The sequence below is a fragment of the Mustela putorius genome, unplaced genomic scaffold (assembly GCF_011764305.1).
Source record: "Mustela putorius furo isolate JIRA1106 unplaced genomic scaffold, ASM1176430v1.1 tig00537227_pilon_pilon_pilon, whole genome shotgun sequence".
In the NCBI taxonomy this organism is placed as follows: Eukaryota; Metazoa; Chordata; class Mammalia; order Carnivora; family Mustelidae; genus Mustela; species Mustela putorius.
Genome location: NW_025422368.1, coordinates 24,350,051 through 24,368,930, shown reverse-complemented (window position 1 = coordinate 24,368,930; position 18,880 = coordinate 24,350,051). Strand labels below are relative to the sequence as shown.

Sequence of the window (18,880 nt, the reverse complement as noted above, 5' to 3'; positions counted from 1 at the left end):
GTTCAGCTTTCTTACCAAATTATGGCCCTGCAAATTATAGCCAATGCTGCGTGGAATAATTTTAAATATTAAGGATTTTTATAATGGGGTTTTATTATGTCTAAAACCCAGATTAATCCAGTGACTTTCTGTCAGAGAGCTACTTTTAGTTAAAACTTCTTCAAAACGTCTTAGTTAATAGCAAAATTCTTAATTCTTAATTATGCAAATTTCTTAAGCAAATTCTTAATTAAGCAGAATTGTTAATTAAGCAATATTCTTAATGTTAACTCTCCAGCAAACTGGAGAGAGTGGGTATGGAGAGAGGGTGAGACTCCCGAAGGCTTAACTTTCTGTATTTCCATACTTTTTTACAGCAGAATGCAGATTTTTAAAAAATACAATATTTTTTAAATCAGCAAAACCTTCACATTTTTATTTTCACGAAAAAAAGAAGACATGGTAAGTCTTTTATATCTTCCAGTTGTTTAGAACATGAATATTTACAATTTGTACTAGAGTTCCCAAAATTATTGTTAGCTTATAATTTAGTATGGAAAAATGTTATCACAAGCATCATCTCCTTCAAATTAATTGAACTCATCCCCATTTACAGATAAGAAAATGAAGAGTTAAGTTGCCAGACTCTGCTCTTAAGATAATTCAACTCAAACCCACCTCTGATTTCAAACTGAATGTTGTTTTTATTACCCTAACCACCTTCTTGATAGTTTCCTTGACACAGCATTGCTACAGATAGGGTCCACATATGCCAAGGAAACATTACTTGAGTGTCAGGGTAGCTTCCAGGCTCATTCAAAGTGTGTGCCTTTATTTCTTCCCTTGCATCCTTAATATTTAAGATGTTTGGAAATACAGCATTAATTGTGGTAGATTTCATCCCTACATCCAATCATCAGCAACCGCTGTATGCTTTACCTTCAACTCTTCTAACAGCTTCCCAGCTGCTCCCATGGGCTCGGATTTCACTCTTTCCTCCTTACAGCCTAGTCACCACCCAGTAATCAAGTGAGGTGTTGTTTTTTTTTTTTTAAAGATTTTATTTATTTATCTGAGAGAGAGAGTGAGAGAGAGCGTGAGAGGGGAAGAGGTCAGAGGGAGAAGCAGACTCCCCGCATAGCTCGGAGCCCAATGCGGGACTCCACCCGGGGACTCGGGATCATGACTTGAGCCGAAGGCAGTGGCTTAACCAGCTGAGCCACCCAGGTGCCTAAGTGAAATTTTTTTTGAAGAGTAAGTCTGATCAATGTGATCAAGGCATGTCTGTCTGTCCCTTTATCACTCACAATAAAATTGGGTCCTCACAAGGGTGATTTGCTTGTTTCATTTGCTGGGTACTTCAATTTCAATTCCTATCACTCTCTCTCGAGCTCCCTGGACTCCATTCATACCAGCCGCCTCTGCTTTGCTTTACACACATTGACTTTGCTCCCATTTCAGGCTCTGCCTTTGCAGTACTCTAGGCCTAGAACATTCTTTCCCAGATCTCTCTGTACTAATGCTCTCCCTTTTCATTCAGATCTCTGGTCAATTATCCCTTCTCAGAGGTCTTCCTTAACCTAAATCCCATATATAGTAGTACCCCCTTCACTATCCCTTTATCCGTGCTTTCACATAACACTAGATATATTTTTAAGATGCATTTTATATAATCATATATTTGTCAATTGCCAGTTTTCCATCATTAAAAGAGAAATCGCCAAGAGTAGGGCCTTTTTCTTACTACTGGATTGGAAGGGTGTAGGACATAAAAAAACTAGGCATTTACCAATCATGTGAATGAATCTTTCATTTACATTCCTAAGCACTTTTTGCTTCACTTAGTTTTCCTCTCTTTTACTACTATTACAATTCCACCCAGGCTTTTAAGCAAAGATGCTTTTTATAAGTGGATACATGTTAATCATCATTACGAGGGATTGCTATAGGGGTCACTGTTTATTTATTTTAAATGTTTTATTTGACAGGGCGGGTGAGAGAGCACAAGCAGACAGAGTAGTAGAGGGAGAGGCAGAAGCGGGGAGCCTGATGTGGGTCTCAATTCCAGGACCCTGAGATCATGACCTGAGTTGATGGCAGATGCTTAATCATCTGAGCCACCCAGGCACCTCAGGGGTCACTGTGTTTAACGCATAGGGAAAGTGGACACTTCAAGCAAGTCCCAAAGTGAATCCTACCAAGAGTCTCTGTGCGCGGAGAAAGCAGCTGGGGAGGAGATGGGATCAAGGGCAGAGCTCACAGGAAGAGAGGGAATGAGGTTTTGTTTAGGAGTCCTGAATCGAACTGGTGCTGTCAGTGTAATTAATCCCATTCTGTAGTCTCACGGACCAGCTTATCCCCCACCCTGCCACCTCCCACCCAAGCAGTAAAAATACATTTTACACTTTACAGTTCTAGACTTATTAAACAATTAAAGACTTTTTCTTAGCAAATCAAACTTCAAGGCTGACTTTATTCTCTCCTCTCATTTTTATTATTGAATAAATTAATTTTCCCTGCAATATGAGCAGGGTTTTTTCCCCCCTGTTGTCATGACATTATATGCTTTGATCCAGGTGATTATTTTCTTGCAATGGAGGGTGGGTAGAGAAAAAAAAAAAAATCCCATGCTGGGATGATGCATGTGGATGAGCTCGCTGAAATACTTTTTCCTTTTTGCCTTAGTCTCTTTGCCCACGTCCAGTTCAGAGGATGCTAATATAAACCTTGCCCACCTCTCTCAGCCCATCTTTCTTACTCAGACAGTTCCCCAGCAGCTTTCTGATGGGCACACACTCTTCCGTTTCCAGGACAAACTGTGCCACGGCCTTCCGTCCTGGCAACTGGCCCCGCACGGTCTCACTTTTGACACTGTCCAGGACTACTCCTCTGATGTCTTTGGGCTTACCTGGCACCCCAAAGATGATAAACAGGCCCAGACAGTCATCTCCTATCAAGTGACAGAATTCTTCAAGCTTATCAAATCGACTTCTCTTCCTGGAAGACCCCCCTGCCCTGGATTCTGGAGGGTACATGTCACAGGGCTGAGATGCCACAGGAGGGAGGGAAGACATCTGCAGAGTTTTGCACTGCCAGCTGAAGCCTGATCTGTTTGTCGGCTCCCCAGAAAGTCCAAATCCAGTCTGCCCCGAACAGTACAGCTTGGTGCTTGGTCATCTTGGTGGTGGTGAGCCATTCATCCACTCCCTTGTCTTGGCAGAAAGTGATGAAGTGGATTAAGAAGATCTCGTTCAGAGTGTTGGAAGCTGGGCACAGATTGCTCAGAGGATCTTCGAATCCAAGATACTCCCTCACTTTCCGAGCTGCATGGACTATAGCCTCGCTGACAACCTCACAGATGCTGGAATCCTCTTTGCTGTCCTTCGGAGGCAACTGTTGCGATGAGTTTTGCCCCATATTTCCTCTGCACCTGATCAATACTGCTTCCGAAGATCAAACGTATGAAGCTCATGCAGAATGACTTCTTCGGAGAAGTTTTACAGTGTTTTACAGTGAAGTCATGTCTGGTAATGCAGTCCCAGTTTTCCGACTCAGCATTGACGTGGCGTAGCTGAGCACATAGACACACAGCTAAACAAACATGCCTGGTCTCTCTGTTTGCCAATGAGGTGTGTGGTATTCACACATTCCTGCTGGTTTATTAAGTTAGAGATGATTAACTCTCACCAAAACATCTGTTCTTCTCTAGCGATGTTCACTCCACTTCTAATATTGGGCAATCTCTTCCAAGATAGGTTTCCGCTTTTCAAATTTTACTTAAAGACAGTATTTAGTTCTTTAAAGGAATATACATCTCCTTCTAAAACGAACTTCTTCAACTTTGATGGCGAGTCATTTCCCTTTGCTTTTCTAATAACCCCTCTGCTAGGATTCCTTACGCCCCACCCAGTCCAGCTGCCTATTTCCTTTTGTACAGAAATTCCTCAGAGCCCTCAAATTTCTACCTGTCAATATATGCTATAACCCTCCCCCATGAAATTTATGGGAGTTTGCAAATGATAAAGCATCTGTGTCACTGTTCTAATAGGTCAGAAATAAAGCCTACTGGGTATTCTGCACAAAGGAAAATAAAGTCACAGAGCATAAAAATAGGAGACAATTATCAACTGACTTTATTTCTTTTCATATGTTAAAACCAGCAGTGCACCATGTTTTGTAAATAAAATATATCTCATCAAAAAAAAATTTAACTTTATCACATATCATCAGTTATGTTACACTGCCCTGAATAAAGAATATTTGGCATCTCTAACAGTCTTCTGGCATATTTTTTTTAACCAGGTCTGAATAAGAAATTGTTTTTCAAATGGTGACATATGTTCACATTAAAAAAAATACTAGTATGTAAGAGTCCAATACAGTTACCAGACAATGAATAGTAGAGAGTAAAGGATTATTATTAGCATCAGATCATTTTAGTCACGAATAAACAGTAATTTGGTATTATAGGCCCTTGCTGAAAAGCTTGGTAACCTGCTAAGAACTTGCAAGATCACACCACTGATATTCAAATAGAATTTATAAGCAAATCCAAATCTGAACTGCCTCTCTCTCCCCACACCAATTTGTGACGTGTCTTTACCATGTGGGCTACCGTGGGAAGTGTAGTAGTGAATAAAAAATAGGTTATTTTTTCGACTACCCCTAAAAATAATGATAAACACAGTAAGTTTTTGCCACCGCTATTTCCTTTAGAAATAAATGTCATCTGGGCCCTGTGCTAAAAACATGAATTACGTTTTCTCATCAATATATAGCCATTCTAAAACTCATTGTGCAGCCTCAGCGTTACTGAACTCTGAGACGAAATGTTCAGATGCATCTTCAGCTTAACAAAATCCCATCCACTGATAGCCTGAGAAATATACAATTAATAACAGTAGGTAGATGGTTAGTATTTTGATGTCATGAGATACTCAGCAAGAAGGAAAATAAGCAGCTTAATACTGTGAAGGTTTTTGTTTGGGTCTGATTTCTTCAGAAATTTCTACAAATTTGGGGGGGAACTTCTGAATTCATTTGAGTTAATAGTATTCAAATGTCCCTGGTGTTCTTCCTTTTGAGGCTAAAGGATCCAAGATGAAGGCTGAAACTTTCAACTCTTCAACAATTAACTGGGTGATGTGTCATCAGAGAAGGGGCATTTCATATACCCTAATTTAGTTGGGATGATCAATATTAACATCATTTTTAATATCATTAAAATTCAGTTTGGAGAAGGAGAGATCATCCCAACCTTTCGAGGACCAGTTGGTATATGACTGTTTGGAGCACTGCATTTGCTTTTCATCATCTCCTGTATGTCACAAAATAAAAGTTCTATTTTCTATGTACTAAATATATACACGTATTTAGAAAAATATATAAAATAGGACAAGAGGTGGCAAGTGGAGGTGGCCGCTGGCATTTAGCAGGCACGTGGAACACTTGAGGAAATTCCACATACGGATTTTGAAAGCATGTAATGTCCTATGCTGACAGCTACAGTGTTGTCACACTGACGTGACGAGATCATCCACGCACTGCTTCCTGATCCCCAAATCCTGGGTACTGTTGAATGGGAACGTGAAACGCTACAGTAAAACACTCATATTAAATGCAACACTTTAAATATATCACAGATTTTTACATTAAATAGAGGACAGACCACTACACTCTCATTCACCAGTGTCTCATTTTTCATGGCGTCTTCGGAATAGGCACACGCTGTCCCCCGCAACCCCAGCCTCCGTGTCCATTTCCGAGAAGGTGGAATGATCAATTGTATATAATCTGTTGTTTGTTCTAGATTCTTTGAGTTGTTTGAAAAATCAGGTGGAGGAAAGCCAAGGGGCTCCTCATGCTCGTCCAAGTGCTCAGATTAAACATTGGAGTCCTCGTCAGTGATGCTGGCACTGGGGGAACGGGCGGCAAAATCCCGAAACATGTCGTCCTCCTTTAACATGTGCTGGAAAACAAGGGGATGGGGTCATGAAACAGGAAGCAGGAGCTCGGCACGACACACGCTCCGTTAAAACATGCAGTCCTTTGGGGTTATTTTAAATATCTTTTTAGAATAACATTTTTATTTTAAACTTCTTCTCATTTTTAAAGATTTTATTTTTAAGTAATCTCTACCCCCAACGTAGGGCTCGAAGTCACAACCCCAGGGATCAAGAATCGCACACTCCACCAACGGAGCCAGCCAGGTGCCCCTGTAGAATAACATTTTAACTTCGTTTTACAGACTTACCGTTAGATTGTTGATGCCTTCGGAGAACACCCCTATCTGTCTCACTGTGCCTTCTGAATCCTCCATCTGTAAAGAACACACCCATCACGTGACCTACTCGGTTGCATCATTTCAAAGAAAGGACAGCAAAATGAGAAGTCGAAGAAGAAATAATGCAAGTGATAGGAAACGGGCTGGGAGCAACAGAACACTTCTGGGGATACCTCCTTTCGTTACAGCAACCAGAGGCTAAGAATGAGCCAAAATGTCCCTTTACTGGCACCTCTAGCCTAATGCTCTGATATTGACAATGACATCAAAGGATTGGTGACTAGGGGGCAATACTCAAATCCAGGACTTTGCATTGAAAAAGACTACATGAGCTGTGTATTTCCACTTGACTTAATACACAGATTTCCATAACCCAGAGACAGTATAACATCAGTGAGCAGCCCAGCCTGGCAGCTTGGAAGCCCAGGTCTTCAAGCTGCTCTTCTATCTCAGGTGAGTTACTCAGCCTCTCCGTGCCTCGGTTTCCTTCCCCCTACACTGAGGATGACAAGGCTCTGTCAGTGAAAGCTGACATACGTTAACTGCTGAGGATAGTGCCTGGGACATAGCAAGCAACTGGGAAGCTATTGACTATTATTTTCTTATTATAATTTCATATATTAGAGAAAAAACTGATTAGTAGACACAGTGCATCAAGTTTCCATTTAGTGTTTCATGGCTGGAGGAACTTGAAAGAAAACAGGCATGTCCTATTGCCTTTACCTGCTCCAACCGGTCCAAATCATCTCTTCGTCATACAGACGCATGTCCAATCCAGGTTTAGAGGTACTTCCTGATGGATGTCCCAGTTCCATAGGACAAATATATTCTTCCCTATCTTCCTGTCTCTTCCTTCTCAGATTCCAAAAATTGCCGAAGGTAAGTTTCCTTGGCTTTAAAAGAAAAGCAAACATCCAGGGATTTAATAAAACTCATATGGCAGAGAATTGAGAATATGCATGATTCAAATATTCACTCCATTTACAGAGAAAAGCAATTGGATGATTAAATTGGTGGGACAAAAATAAAAGCACCCTGTGTGTGTATGATTGATGTGCCCAAATATAATAAATGATCCAGATTATGAATCTCAGAAGATTAAGCTTGTTCTACTTATTCACCCCAATTAGCTGCGCAGTCACGGTGATACGCAAAAAAAATGCCAAGAGCCTTAGTTTTTGATTAAACAGGACTTAATGCAATGCTATTTCTCAGGGATGAATCCAGTTTTGCAAGGTTTTCCCATCTCAGATCAGGAAAAGAGAATGGTCCTAACTGTTTTCTTTTCAGGGGAAGCTATGATTATCCTGTATGCCCGCTATGCTTCCATAACAGAACTGAGGTTGCTAAAGGAATCCTCGCTTGTTTGGAGAGAGAATTTCTAATGATACTTGGAAGAGAAACTCCATCTGAGTCACTGCATAGTCCCTGAGACTATCAGTTCAGCAGACGGTGATCAGGCTGATGGTGAGAATTTAAATAGAACAGAGTCTTTGAGCAGTTTCAAATCTGGCAGATCTCTTAAGAGAGAAAGGGAGCTAATGAGAAAGTGTCAGGCAGGTAGAGGAGGTAAAAGAGAGAGAGAGAAATATCTATATTTCTATATATAAAGAACTTAGTACAAATTTGCAGAAGAGCTGATAAACTCTATCTCCACATTAAGTTGGTTGAGATAACAGACTCATAAGAGTTCACAGAGAAATGATTAAAAAGAAGAAAATGTAATCTGAATTTGGTATGACCCATGAATCTGGGTATACCCGGAAACAGCCATTCTCTGTTGGTCTACCTTGAATCCTTTCTTAAGTATCTTTTTCTAACTTGCAAGATTGGTTCATTGCAAGCCAGACAAGTTGAATCTGTGTGAGAAATCTTCCTCTTCTGCTGGATTTATCCATAGAACAACTGCAATCAATGTTTGAGCCCAAGTCATGGACTCTGCATTGGCAATACACTGACTGCATCCCAACGTCATCCTCTTCATCACTGTTAACTCTAATAGAATAAACGTGAGCAAAGGTCCCCCCAGAAAGACACTTGCAAAAATGCATTTTCTTAATTACTCTTAAAGATGCACAGACCATTAACCCATCCACAAGACTCAGTAAACTCCAGAAAATGGGACAGTCAGGTCAAAACCAAGCCCCAGCTTTAGTTTTTGCTTTAACCAGTTATTAGAAGACAGAAGCCTGAACCAACCTTCACTTTGGCCGTGGCTGTCAGGAGTACATAATCTGGTAACTCCATGGCATCACGCTTTTGGTGCTGGGCCTCGGCCCCGATCAGAAGGTTGAAATGAGTAGCCAAATGTCTTCGCAAGAGGGTCTTACTTGGTGGGATGTTCAATAGCTGAGCCATTGTTTCTACATTAAAACGAGGTTCTAGAACCTATAAAAAAAAAGTCATTTAAGGCACTGTGTATCATGCATGTCTGCCCTGCGCTTTGTAATTGGCAAAGTTCCTTCATTAGTCATCACCAATGATCCTGCAACAGCCCAGAGAGACCGAGCATGGACTTTCATTTTCAAGCTATAGATCTTTATTTTGCCTAAGCCAGTGAGAAGTACAGCCGTTCCCAACATCCATGCATTCCAAAGTTAAGGCTTGTAGCTCCCCAAAGTGGAGCCTTTGGAAGGCGACTCCTTATATCACTGTGCAGAAATAAAATCTAGATTTGGCAGGTGTTTCACGCCTTTGGTGCTGCGCCTCACATGAGAACCGGTGGCCAGATGGTCACATAAGATAAGAGATAATGGATTGAAATCTGATCTAACCCTACATGATACAAATACATGATGGGGAAAAATACTCGGAAAGTAAAGACTCCCTAGAAATGGTTACAGGAGGGCTCACTTTGATGGTGCTAGGATTATGACAAGCAAACTGATAATGTCCTAACTCATTTGACTGATGGAAACAAAATGAGAAGTCAGTTTTTCAATTAAAAGAGAGTTTTACCATGAGCCCACCATGGACACCACTGCCTCTGAGATTGGGGGCATATTCTGCCAAGTCCACGGAGCGCAGCCACTCCATTACCCGGTGATTGGTCCACTGCTGAACTTCGGACGGGGTGACGCTGTTCTGTGAGAACAAACAACCACCAGGAGCTTCAGTCATGAGAGACTGTGGGCTCTGAGAAACACACAGAGGGTTTTGGAGGGGAGAGGGGTGGGGGGTTGGGTGAGCCTGGTGGTGGGTATTAAGGAGGGCACGTATTGTATGGAACACTGGGTGTGGTGCATAAACAATGAAATCTGGAACATTTTATTTTTTATGAAAAAAGTAAAATAAAACAAAATAAAAGGAGCGTTAGTCCATTGACTGTGGGATCCCAAACACTCAAACTGCACCTTCTACAAAGTCTGCCTTCTAGAGCACAATTCCCTCGACATCCCACTAAGTATTTACAGAAAAGGTGAAAAGGGGTCTGCTAATCTCAGGTTTGTTTTGAGGCATCCGTGCCAGTGTTCCAAGCTTTTTTCACAAACTCATGAAGCAGTGCTTTAGGAATACAAGTCTCTAGAGTGATATTTAACTCTGTGGCTTAAGGAGGCAGGAAAATAAGAGACACCCGAGAAAAGGAGGGAGGGAAATTAAAACACAATCTTTGTGGTTACACAGGTAGAGCCATCACAATGGGGGGATATAGGAAAATAAAGCCCGAGAAGGTAATGAGGCTGGACTTGAGGCTCTGAGGATGGCAGAAGCCTTCCCTGCCGCCCATGAAGACTCGTGTGTCTGTTTTGCCCGCACAGCTGTCCCGTGCATGCAGCAGGAATGAGAGCGCATGAGAGCGCATGCAGCAGGAATCTGAACCTCAGGTGCTACCTCGTCAGACGGCCGCCTCCGCAGACAGTTCGGTTCAAAGTTATTGATCCTCAGGACCTGGATAGCCCTTTTGATACTGAGATGATGTAGCACACTCACGACCTTCAAAGACAGTAAGTCATCCTGAAAAAAAAAAAAGAACAAGAACAACAAAAAGAGGAGTTCACTGAGCTGGCCTAGAGCAGGAGGACCTTCTCAGGGAAACCCCTCTACCAACAGGCCTCGAGCGCTTGTATTTTCAAACCCTTTATTTGGTAACAGAACACTTTTTTTCCTGTTCCCAACAAAATCCTCTCCAGGACCCCAAATTAAAAACAACAACCAAAAAATTAGTGTTGTATCAACAGAAGCCAAGTTTCACCTGTTTCTCTTCCAGACACTTTGAAACAGGATCGTGAGACCCCACAGCTCTGTAGAGCACAGTTGGAAAGGAATTGGCTGGGTTACACTTTGATTTGGTGTGATAAAGCAAAGAGTTAAGAGCACATGATGTTCAGTGAGGACAGCAGAACTAGGTTTGCTGAACTAAGGCACATCACCATTTGGGAGAAAATCAGAAAAGTATCTCTGTTATAGTATTCCCCAAGCCTCAAGGAATCTCTAGTTCTTGATTATTATGCTCTATCCAGCAGAGTCTGTGAATAATTTTGGGAAAATTATGTTGATCGATGAGAAGGTTTTGGTGAGAGTTAAAGAGAAAAGAGACATGAAGAAGTTATTAGTAGCAACATGTATCACCATCAGTTCCTTCCAGGTGTAACTTTCCTGTCTGTGGTTATTGGGAACATTTCAAACATACCAAACACACCAAAACAAATTATTTCAGAAGGTGATGTGGAGGGCAGTGTCAAGATAAGCACCAGTCTATTTCCAAACACACCCAGAAAATAAAACAAGAAAAATATCCATTTTAGACACACCTTACTGATAAACACATTTGTTGGGGGGGGGTGATAATCTATTATAGAAATAGTTTTTAAATAAAAATATTGGACAATCAGCTTAAATTCTTAAAGCTACTCAGCAAAATTATTTCCTGAATTTTTTTTGGATCAATTTCTTTAAGGCACTTCCTTATGGTAAGTTAGAAGGCATTCAACACATTTTAATCTAAGATTGAGACACCCATTCAAAACATTTCCACGTGGGTCAGTTTCAACTAATTCAAGTTTTTCAGATTTAAAAAAATCTAAATACGTGATTACAATGTAAATACAATGCAAATTATTTTAGCTTGAGAGATTTTTTTTAGAGGGCTGTTTTAAATCAAAACAGATACTATTTTTAGATTTTTTAACAAATCTTTTGTTTTTTTAAAGATTTTTATTTATTTATTTGACAGAGCAAGATCACAAGTAGGCAGAGAGGCAGGCAGAGAGAGAGAGGAGGAAGCAGGCTCCCTGCTAAGCAGAGCCCGACGCCGGACTCAATCCCAGGACCCTGAGATCATGACGTGAGCCGAAGGCAGGGGCTTAGCCCACTGAGCCACCCAGGTGCCACCGCCTTCTTCTTCTTCTTTTTTTTTTTTTTTTTTTTATTTTATTTATTTATTTGACAGAGAGAGAGAGATCATAAGTGGGAGAGAGGCAGGCATAGAGAGAGAGGGAGAAGCAGGCTCCCTGCTAAACAGAGAGCCTGATGCAGGGCTCGATCCCAGGACCCTGAGATCATGACCTGAGCCGAAGGCAGGGGCTTAACCCACTGAGCCACCCAGGTGCCCCTAAAAAAATCTTTTAGGTAATTTTAATTTACCAAAGAGTTGCCAAAGAGAGATAATAGTTCCATATATCCTTCACTCAGCTTTCCCTAATGGTTAACACCTTCTATAACCATAATGTAGTCATCAAAACTGAGGAATTAACATAAACAAAAAAATGGTAATTAAAACTACAGACTTTACTCAGATTTCACCAGTTTTTCCACTAGGTCCTTTCTCTATTCCAGGATCCAGCCCAGGATACCATGTTCAAATAGGTATTTTTGTGACTCAGAACTTTTGAGGTCTAATTGTCTAAGATGATTTACTCTTTTATAGTCACAAAATTTATGTGCACTTTTCTTGTGGTTTTAAGCCTGAATCTACTCACGTTCGTGCAGAAGCATACCTACCTAGACAAGCAGGCAAGTATTTACTGAATTTGTTGCAGGCTGAGCTATTAAGAGGAGGAATCTGGAAACATCTTAGGTTCAAACACCCTGTGACTTCTGACTGCTTTCTGGCTGTGGAAACTTGGTTGAGCTACCCCATTTCTCAAGTTTCTCATTCCCTCACCTAAACACTGGGGGATAACAAGAATGTCACCTCAAGGCTTGCTGAAACTGGAGTATTCATAGGAGTACGGAGCTTGGAAGAGTGTCTGGCACACAGTATACATGCAATGTGCCACGCGCTCGTGTTATTACAAGCAGGTGCCCACCAAGGTACGGACTTTGGTTCAATGACAGAGAAGAAAATGAATCCCATGAAAGGAACCCCACAATTCTGACATTGAAAAATAAGCTGTTTGAAATTTTCAACAGCTTTTTTTTAAAAAAAAGATTTATTTGTTTGACAGACAGAGATCACAAGTAGGCAGGGAGGCAGGCAGAGAGAGAGAGGAGGAAGCAGGCTCCCTGCTGAGCAGAGAGCCCGATGCGGGGCTCCATCCCAGGACCCTGAGATCATGGTCTGAGCTGAAGGCGGAGGCTTAACGCACTGAGCCACCCAGATGCCCCAAATTTTCAACAAACTTAAAGAAGATACTTCTCGGGGTTGGTTCCAGAGCGTAGCTCACAAAAGGCCTTTTAAAGAAAAGAATCTAAAGCAGCAGTGCACTACCAGGACTGCGGAATCTAGAACAAGTTCTCCTGGAAACGGTCTCTTCCACTGTTGTAAAGTCCTTCTACCTCTTAGATGGAAGGATAAAAATACGGAACAGTAATGCAGGAATCAGAGAGTCCACCTCAGCCTACTTCTTGCCTCTGCGATTACTCCCCTCGTGGAACGGAGCTAACGAGAGAAAGGAGGCAGGTTTTGGGTGACATTCTCCAAAGCAGAAGGGAGGAGAGGAGACGGGTCTCTAGATGTCAGGTCAACAGGGTGGTCTCTTCTGAGCAGTCACTGCATATAGGAATGTGTAACTCAGAAACCCCCAGGGCTTCGACACTCTACACTCTATTTTTTAAATATCGTTAGGAGAGGGGCGCCTTGGTGGCTCAGTCAGTTAAGTGGCTGCCTTCGGCTCAGGTCATGATCTCAGAGTCCCGGGACCAAACCTCACATCAGGCTCCCTTCTTAGTGAAAGTCTCCTCCTCTCTCTGACCCTCTCCGGGCTCGTGCTCTATCTCACTCTCTCTCTCAAATAAATGAATAAAATCTAAAATAAAATAAAACAAAGCATCTTCATAACATATAATTCGCATATAAAATTATGCGAAAATTTACCCCTTCAAAGCGTGCACTTCAGTGTCTACATTGTCGAATATACATAAAACCATCTTCCTGGAGAGCTGAGTTTAGATTAGCCTTCATACAGCTTAAATCCAAGTTTTAAATTTCCCAACGGTACTGCAATCACCAAATCCTCTGACTTCAACTTAACAGAAACTCTTCTGGCTCTTCTCAAGTTAAGGCAACACCCTGAAACTCTGGTGGAATCATTGTGAAAACAATGTATTTTGCTCACTATTTCTGTGTCTTTCCAGAGAAAAGCAATTTGACACTCCCCTTCCCCAACTCCCAGGAGCCAATCACTTACAATAGTCATGTAATGGAGCATTCGACCATCTACCCGTCCTTCGTCAAACTGGGTCTTGTACTGGGGGAGACCAATGTCATCCAACCACCCTACAGGAGAGAAATTGGTGTTGTTAGTAAGCCACGCAACACCTGTACTTGTGATTCAAAAGAAAAAAAAGCGCTTCATTCATTTATTCATTCATTCAGTCAGTCACTCATTTACTCATTCATGAATGAGTGAATTTAAAATCTCTTACTAGTAACCCAGTTGAAATCCAGCTTTCCATGGTTGGTTTCTTCTTCAGACCCCACGGCTTGCAGTGCCAGCTGGAGCTTCTTTCGATGAAGTGAATGCTTAATCCCAAGTTCCTGAAATAATAAGCAGAAACACTGGTTTGACCATTCTGTCACTATGGGCTAGATGCCACTGGCAAAAGATGCCAGCTCCCCCCAAACGAAGCCAGTGTTAAAGACCCGACAATCCTGTTCAGTCAGCATGCCAAGTCAAGTTGGTGAAATGTTGCTGAACAAAAGGCCCCTAGAAAGCCAAGACCACAGCAACTAGTTTAATGGGATGTTCCATTCCCTAGTAGGCTCCTACCCCAGTAAGACTGGAATTCTATTCTTTCTGTACAAAAGGTTAAACAATTAGGAAATATGTTAAATAATTTGACGTAAGATGTAGGGCTCTTTCCTTTTCCTTTTTGCAAAGTAAAGTTGAATTGCATACATTACACTGAGGAGTTGGGCCAATGCTAAAGCCTCACAAAGATTCTGAGAAATATGAGCTTAAGGTTTATTATTATGTCTATACAATTATTTCTCATTAAAATATTATGCGAAATGATTCATAAGGAATCATTAAGATCAGGTCCTTCTTGTTAAATCCATGCGATTAAATTTAAAAAAAAAGTGTGAAGCAGAAAACACAGTTTTTCAAGACTACTGACTGGCTCCCCCCATGACCCTTTCTGGAGTATAAAACAATTCTACAATCATATTCTCTTTCTCAGTAGCCATTGTCTAAACAAAACAGAGAAGCAGTCACCTTCTCCAGATCTTGCTGAGAAGCCTGCAGAAGTGTTTGGCCAGATGCAATCCAGTGCTTGCCTGAATTCACGTAGGACCCCAAGCCCTGCTCCACAAGCCAATCACAAACCTGCTCCTTGTTCCATTTGGCAAATGGCATATCCAAGTCGCTATAAGAAAACGAACAACTGTGTGAAGAACAATTCCAAGCCAGCCCTGTGGCTTCTCAAGGTTGACCAACTTATACTGAATTAATGTAGAAATTCCCTAGTAATGCCTTATTTGACCGTGAAAAGCTTACTTTTCAGTCCATGTTTAGGGGAGGTGGTACTGGCATTGAAAGTTACCTCAAAAGGACCACAGCTTCATTTCAAATGAAACCACAAAAGATTCAATATGATTGAGCAAGAAACATATTGTGTGGAAAGAAAAACAAGTTGAACCAACAAGTCAAGTCACTGTACTAGTTTCAGTCAACGTGGTTTGAAGACTGAATTTCCAAACAGAAAACACTAGGTTAGATGGAGAGAAATCAAGTCTAACTTGAACTGTAGCAGAATTATGGTTTCTCTCCAAATGGTTATCAGTGAGAAGAGCGCAACATGCCATCACTGAGTACAGGGAAACATAATCACAGTAATTTCTGGGTCAAATTTTCTACTTTGACATGTAAATCGTGTTCCTCTTTGGGGGAAAAAATGTAGATAAACAAAAATTTTCTTTATTTTTTTTAAAACAGCACAAGGAGATCCTCTACTGTGTATAAAGAGAACACATGGCAAATGAGACCTTCATGTGTTTGGAGAAAGCCAGGGTTTCCTCCTTGATAAAACCTGTGCCCAGTCTTCTGCGAGGGTAGGAGAGACCATGTTCCAAAGACTAAGTGTAATGGTTTGTGCTAGATGTTTGCCAACCCCATCCTTCTCATGCTCAGTAGGTCAGTACAGTAATTTCAAAACAGCCCTCAATTGTGGTAAGGGTGTAGGAAAAGTTCCTAGAGTCTTAACAGAGAAAGCATTACATAGTCCTGATAAATTCAGGATTATTTAATCCTGATTAAATTCCGTTAGAATTTGTGTCTTAATGAATTTATGTAGGTGCGTTCACAGAATCCATTAGTCATTAACGTTCACTGAACAGTTACTATTTACCAGATACTCAACGCATATTAACTCCTTTAATCTTCATAATTAGACTAATTCATACCAGGGGACACGGAGGCGTAGAGTATGGATGTAGTTGCTCAAAGGTCACCCAGGTTACAGGAAGCAGCCAAGCCAGCAATCAGATCCAAGCAGTCTGTCTCTAGAACCTACTCTTAACCGCTATGTTAGCCCATCTCTCTAGAGCTATGCTTTAGAGTACTTGGGGTAACTATTTTCTCAGTCAGATTGAAGTCAAAGAATCATTCTTACACAGATGTTGCTGACACTTTAGCTTTGGTTCCTCCCCTGGCTCACGCAGCGCTCATCTTCTGCATGATTTTCACCAACCACTGCCAACCCGCACTGCGCTAAAGATGACGGACCCCTCTGCCAGGCCAAGGGGTAAGCAAGGGATTCTACTGCTCAGCCCAGGGACAATACTAACATTGCAAGTGCTCATAGCCTGGACATGTGGGTAGAGATGTCAAAGTCCATTCGTTCAGTTTTTCTCACCTGTTAGATTGTCCCAAATCTCGAGACCAACCCAGTCGTGGCCCTGCAGTTGCCCTTGTCCCTCCTCTTTTAAATTCAGGCTCAGACAGGTCATCTGGGTTGAATGTAGTTGACTGACTTCTCCTAAGTCTGAATAGAAGAAACAACATCACATTGCCTTGTAGAGACCTGAGGAGACCTTAGGACTTTAAAGTTAATGAGAACATTGCTTATGTATGGTCAGAAAAGACGTCTGGATTTACACTTTAACTGAGACCCAGTGAGTCAGTGCATCCCAGATCACAATCTTCCTTCCATCAAAGGAACAGCCAAGCCTTACAACTGCATACTTGTTTCTAGGCAATCTTCCATTTATTCCTACATTTGAGCAACACACAACACAAAGCCCCCTCCGGTTGTCTGCTGTGTTACTTACTTTCCAAAGAGTTTCATGATACCTCTGGATTTCTTTTTGGAATCCGGCGATGGTGGAGATATCTGCGAATTTTTCGGCTGGGAAGATCTACCAGCCAGATCTAGGTGCTCAGCTGTCTCCTTCTCTGTTTCAGCTATTCCAAGAACAGAATACATACTTGGTGAGTTTTAAAGTACGGAATGAACATGACTAGATGCTACCCTTCTTAACTTTAGCAACTGTTCACAAATTCTTCTTCTGTTGGTCTGTAAAGAGCACCCTACAAATATTACAGATGGAACACAAATTTATGTTCTGCTTTACCATCTGCTGTGTATCAGTGAATGATGTGTATAATATCGCATATGATATTGTGCCTAAATTCATTAACTCACAAATTACCACCTCTTTGAAGTTCAAAGGTGGGATAGGATTGCCACATTCTTTAAGTGATCTGAGATCACTTAAATTAATCTCGATTTTTCTGCAGCACTTGGTACTGCTGACATTCTTCCCACATTCTTCAAAAACATCATCTCCTTCATCTTGTTAGGACAATCTCCCAGATCTGTCATCTGATCGTTTCTTCTCTGCTATAGGACCTGTTTTCTCCTCTTCTTCCACTCCGAGATTCTGTTCTAGGCTCCTGCCAGCAGGATCTCTGAACAAGTTCACCCACTCCGTGCCTGGCACAAAATGATGGCTTCCCTCATTCATAAGCAGCCAGTATCACAATCTCTGGTCCTAATCTCTCTCCCCAGACTCAGGATCTGAACGTTTATGGATATTCCCAATGTGCTGTGCCAGGAACATCTTAGACTCAACAAATCCATCCAATTCTCAGAAGAATTCTCTCAGATTTTCTTATTCAATATTCCCTTGATACTAATTAATATTCTTCCTGTTACTCCCATTCACACTCTTTGGCATTTTCTTTTCACTCCCTCCTCTCCTTTGGCATTTACATCAGATCCTAGTCACCAAGCCCTGGCAGTCTTTTTTCAAGAGAGTTATTCCTATTTATAACTTGCTATGTCCTACTGAGAAAAGACTGTACTGGATATGCACACATTTTTCTTTTGATATAAAATCAGTGTCTGTTGATTCTGCCTTGAAAGAGTAACATCCAAATTTGCTACGCCCAGTTCTCCCAGCATTCTCTATTTCTTAATTCTTTTACCTGCCCCTTAAGACATGATCCCCCACTAACAAACACAAGCAGTACTGTTTCCTCAGTGTGAGACGACACTTTTACGGGAAAGAAAAAGTTGTACAAAAATCACAGAAATGGTGTTTCAGCAAGATACAAAAGTTGCAGAGGTTGACTTTTCTACGAAGCACAGCTGTGATTATAGGTTATAATAAGCAGCACTGGGCTCTTAGCATTATCAATGTATTTCTTCTAAGAAAGATGCAAAAACATTTGAAAATGTTGTCTGGATTTTATTTATCCCATGTGTATTCTAGAAATGTAAGACTGCAAAGGGAGAAAAGTAACCTGTGCTGACCCACATGAGTTGGTGTATGGGTATCTCAGGGAAAATCCAAAGGAACCTTTCCATCCAAACCCCAAAGCCATCACGGGTACGGGTATACCAGAAAATGTTGCCTAACTCACCCTCATTCTAAAAGCATCCTGTTTTCATTTTTTTGTTTTGAGGATGTTTCCTCCCTCCCAAGCCCCACACTTTTAAAAAGGAAAACGGAGTTTCCCCTCTCCTAAAATCACTCTGGGGGAGGCTCCTTAAATATCCCAGAAATCTTCCTCCAGTGTCACTAAATGCCACTTCCATCTTCAAAGCAATAAATGTCAGAAGAACATTCCCTTAAGAAAAGTCAGTCTAAAGCAATCATTTGCAATGTCTTCTACAGACTTCTCGATTTGGCTGAAAACATTGCTCTCTGGGGATAATGGAGACATGGAGAAGGAACTGTCAGGACCTGGGAGTTAGTGTGAGACAGGATGCACTGGAAGGGTGAGAAAGCTG

The 18,880-nt window shown here is 41.4% G+C and overlaps 2 protein-coding genes and 1 long non-coding RNA gene across 3 annotated transcripts in view; 1 reads left to right on the top strand and 2 right to left on the bottom strand.

Annotated features, from left to right (window-relative positions):
• Positions 1–2,009: 2,009 nt before the first annotated feature.
• REP15 (RAB15 effector protein) lies at positions 2,010–4,551 on the bottom strand. Its single transcript, XM_013051005.2, is given in 2 exon segments — positions 2,010–3,062; positions 3,064–4,551. Coding segments are annotated over 2 exon segments (711 nt in total). The 5' UTR covers positions 3,397–4,551; the 3' UTR covers positions 2,010–2,684.
• Position 4,552: 1 nt separating this feature from the next.
• Positions 4,553–18,880, bottom strand: part of LOC123389960 (liprin-beta-1-like) — a 57,424-nt gene continuing 43,096 nt past the window's right edge. The window contains 12 exon segments of the mRNA XM_045073055.1: positions 4,553–5,947; positions 6,233–6,298; positions 6,986–7,009; positions 7,012–7,155; positions 8,462–8,650; positions 9,221–9,346; positions 10,094–10,216; positions 13,831–13,919; positions 14,069–14,180; positions 14,860–15,010; positions 16,499–16,627; positions 16,914–17,046. Coding sequence (XP_044928990.1) covers positions 5,861–5,947; positions 6,233–6,298; positions 6,986–7,009; positions 7,012–7,155; positions 8,462–8,650; positions 9,221–9,346; positions 10,094–10,216; positions 13,831–13,919; positions 14,069–14,180; positions 14,860–15,010; positions 16,499–16,627; positions 16,914–17,046 — 1,373 coding nt within the window. The 3' untranslated portion in view covers positions 4,553–5,860.
• On the top strand, positions 6,295–8,231 carry LOC123389963. Its single transcript, XR_006604637.1, has 2 exons — positions 6,295–6,715; positions 7,553–8,231. It is a non-coding gene; the product is annotated as an uncharacterized LOC123389963 (long non-coding RNA).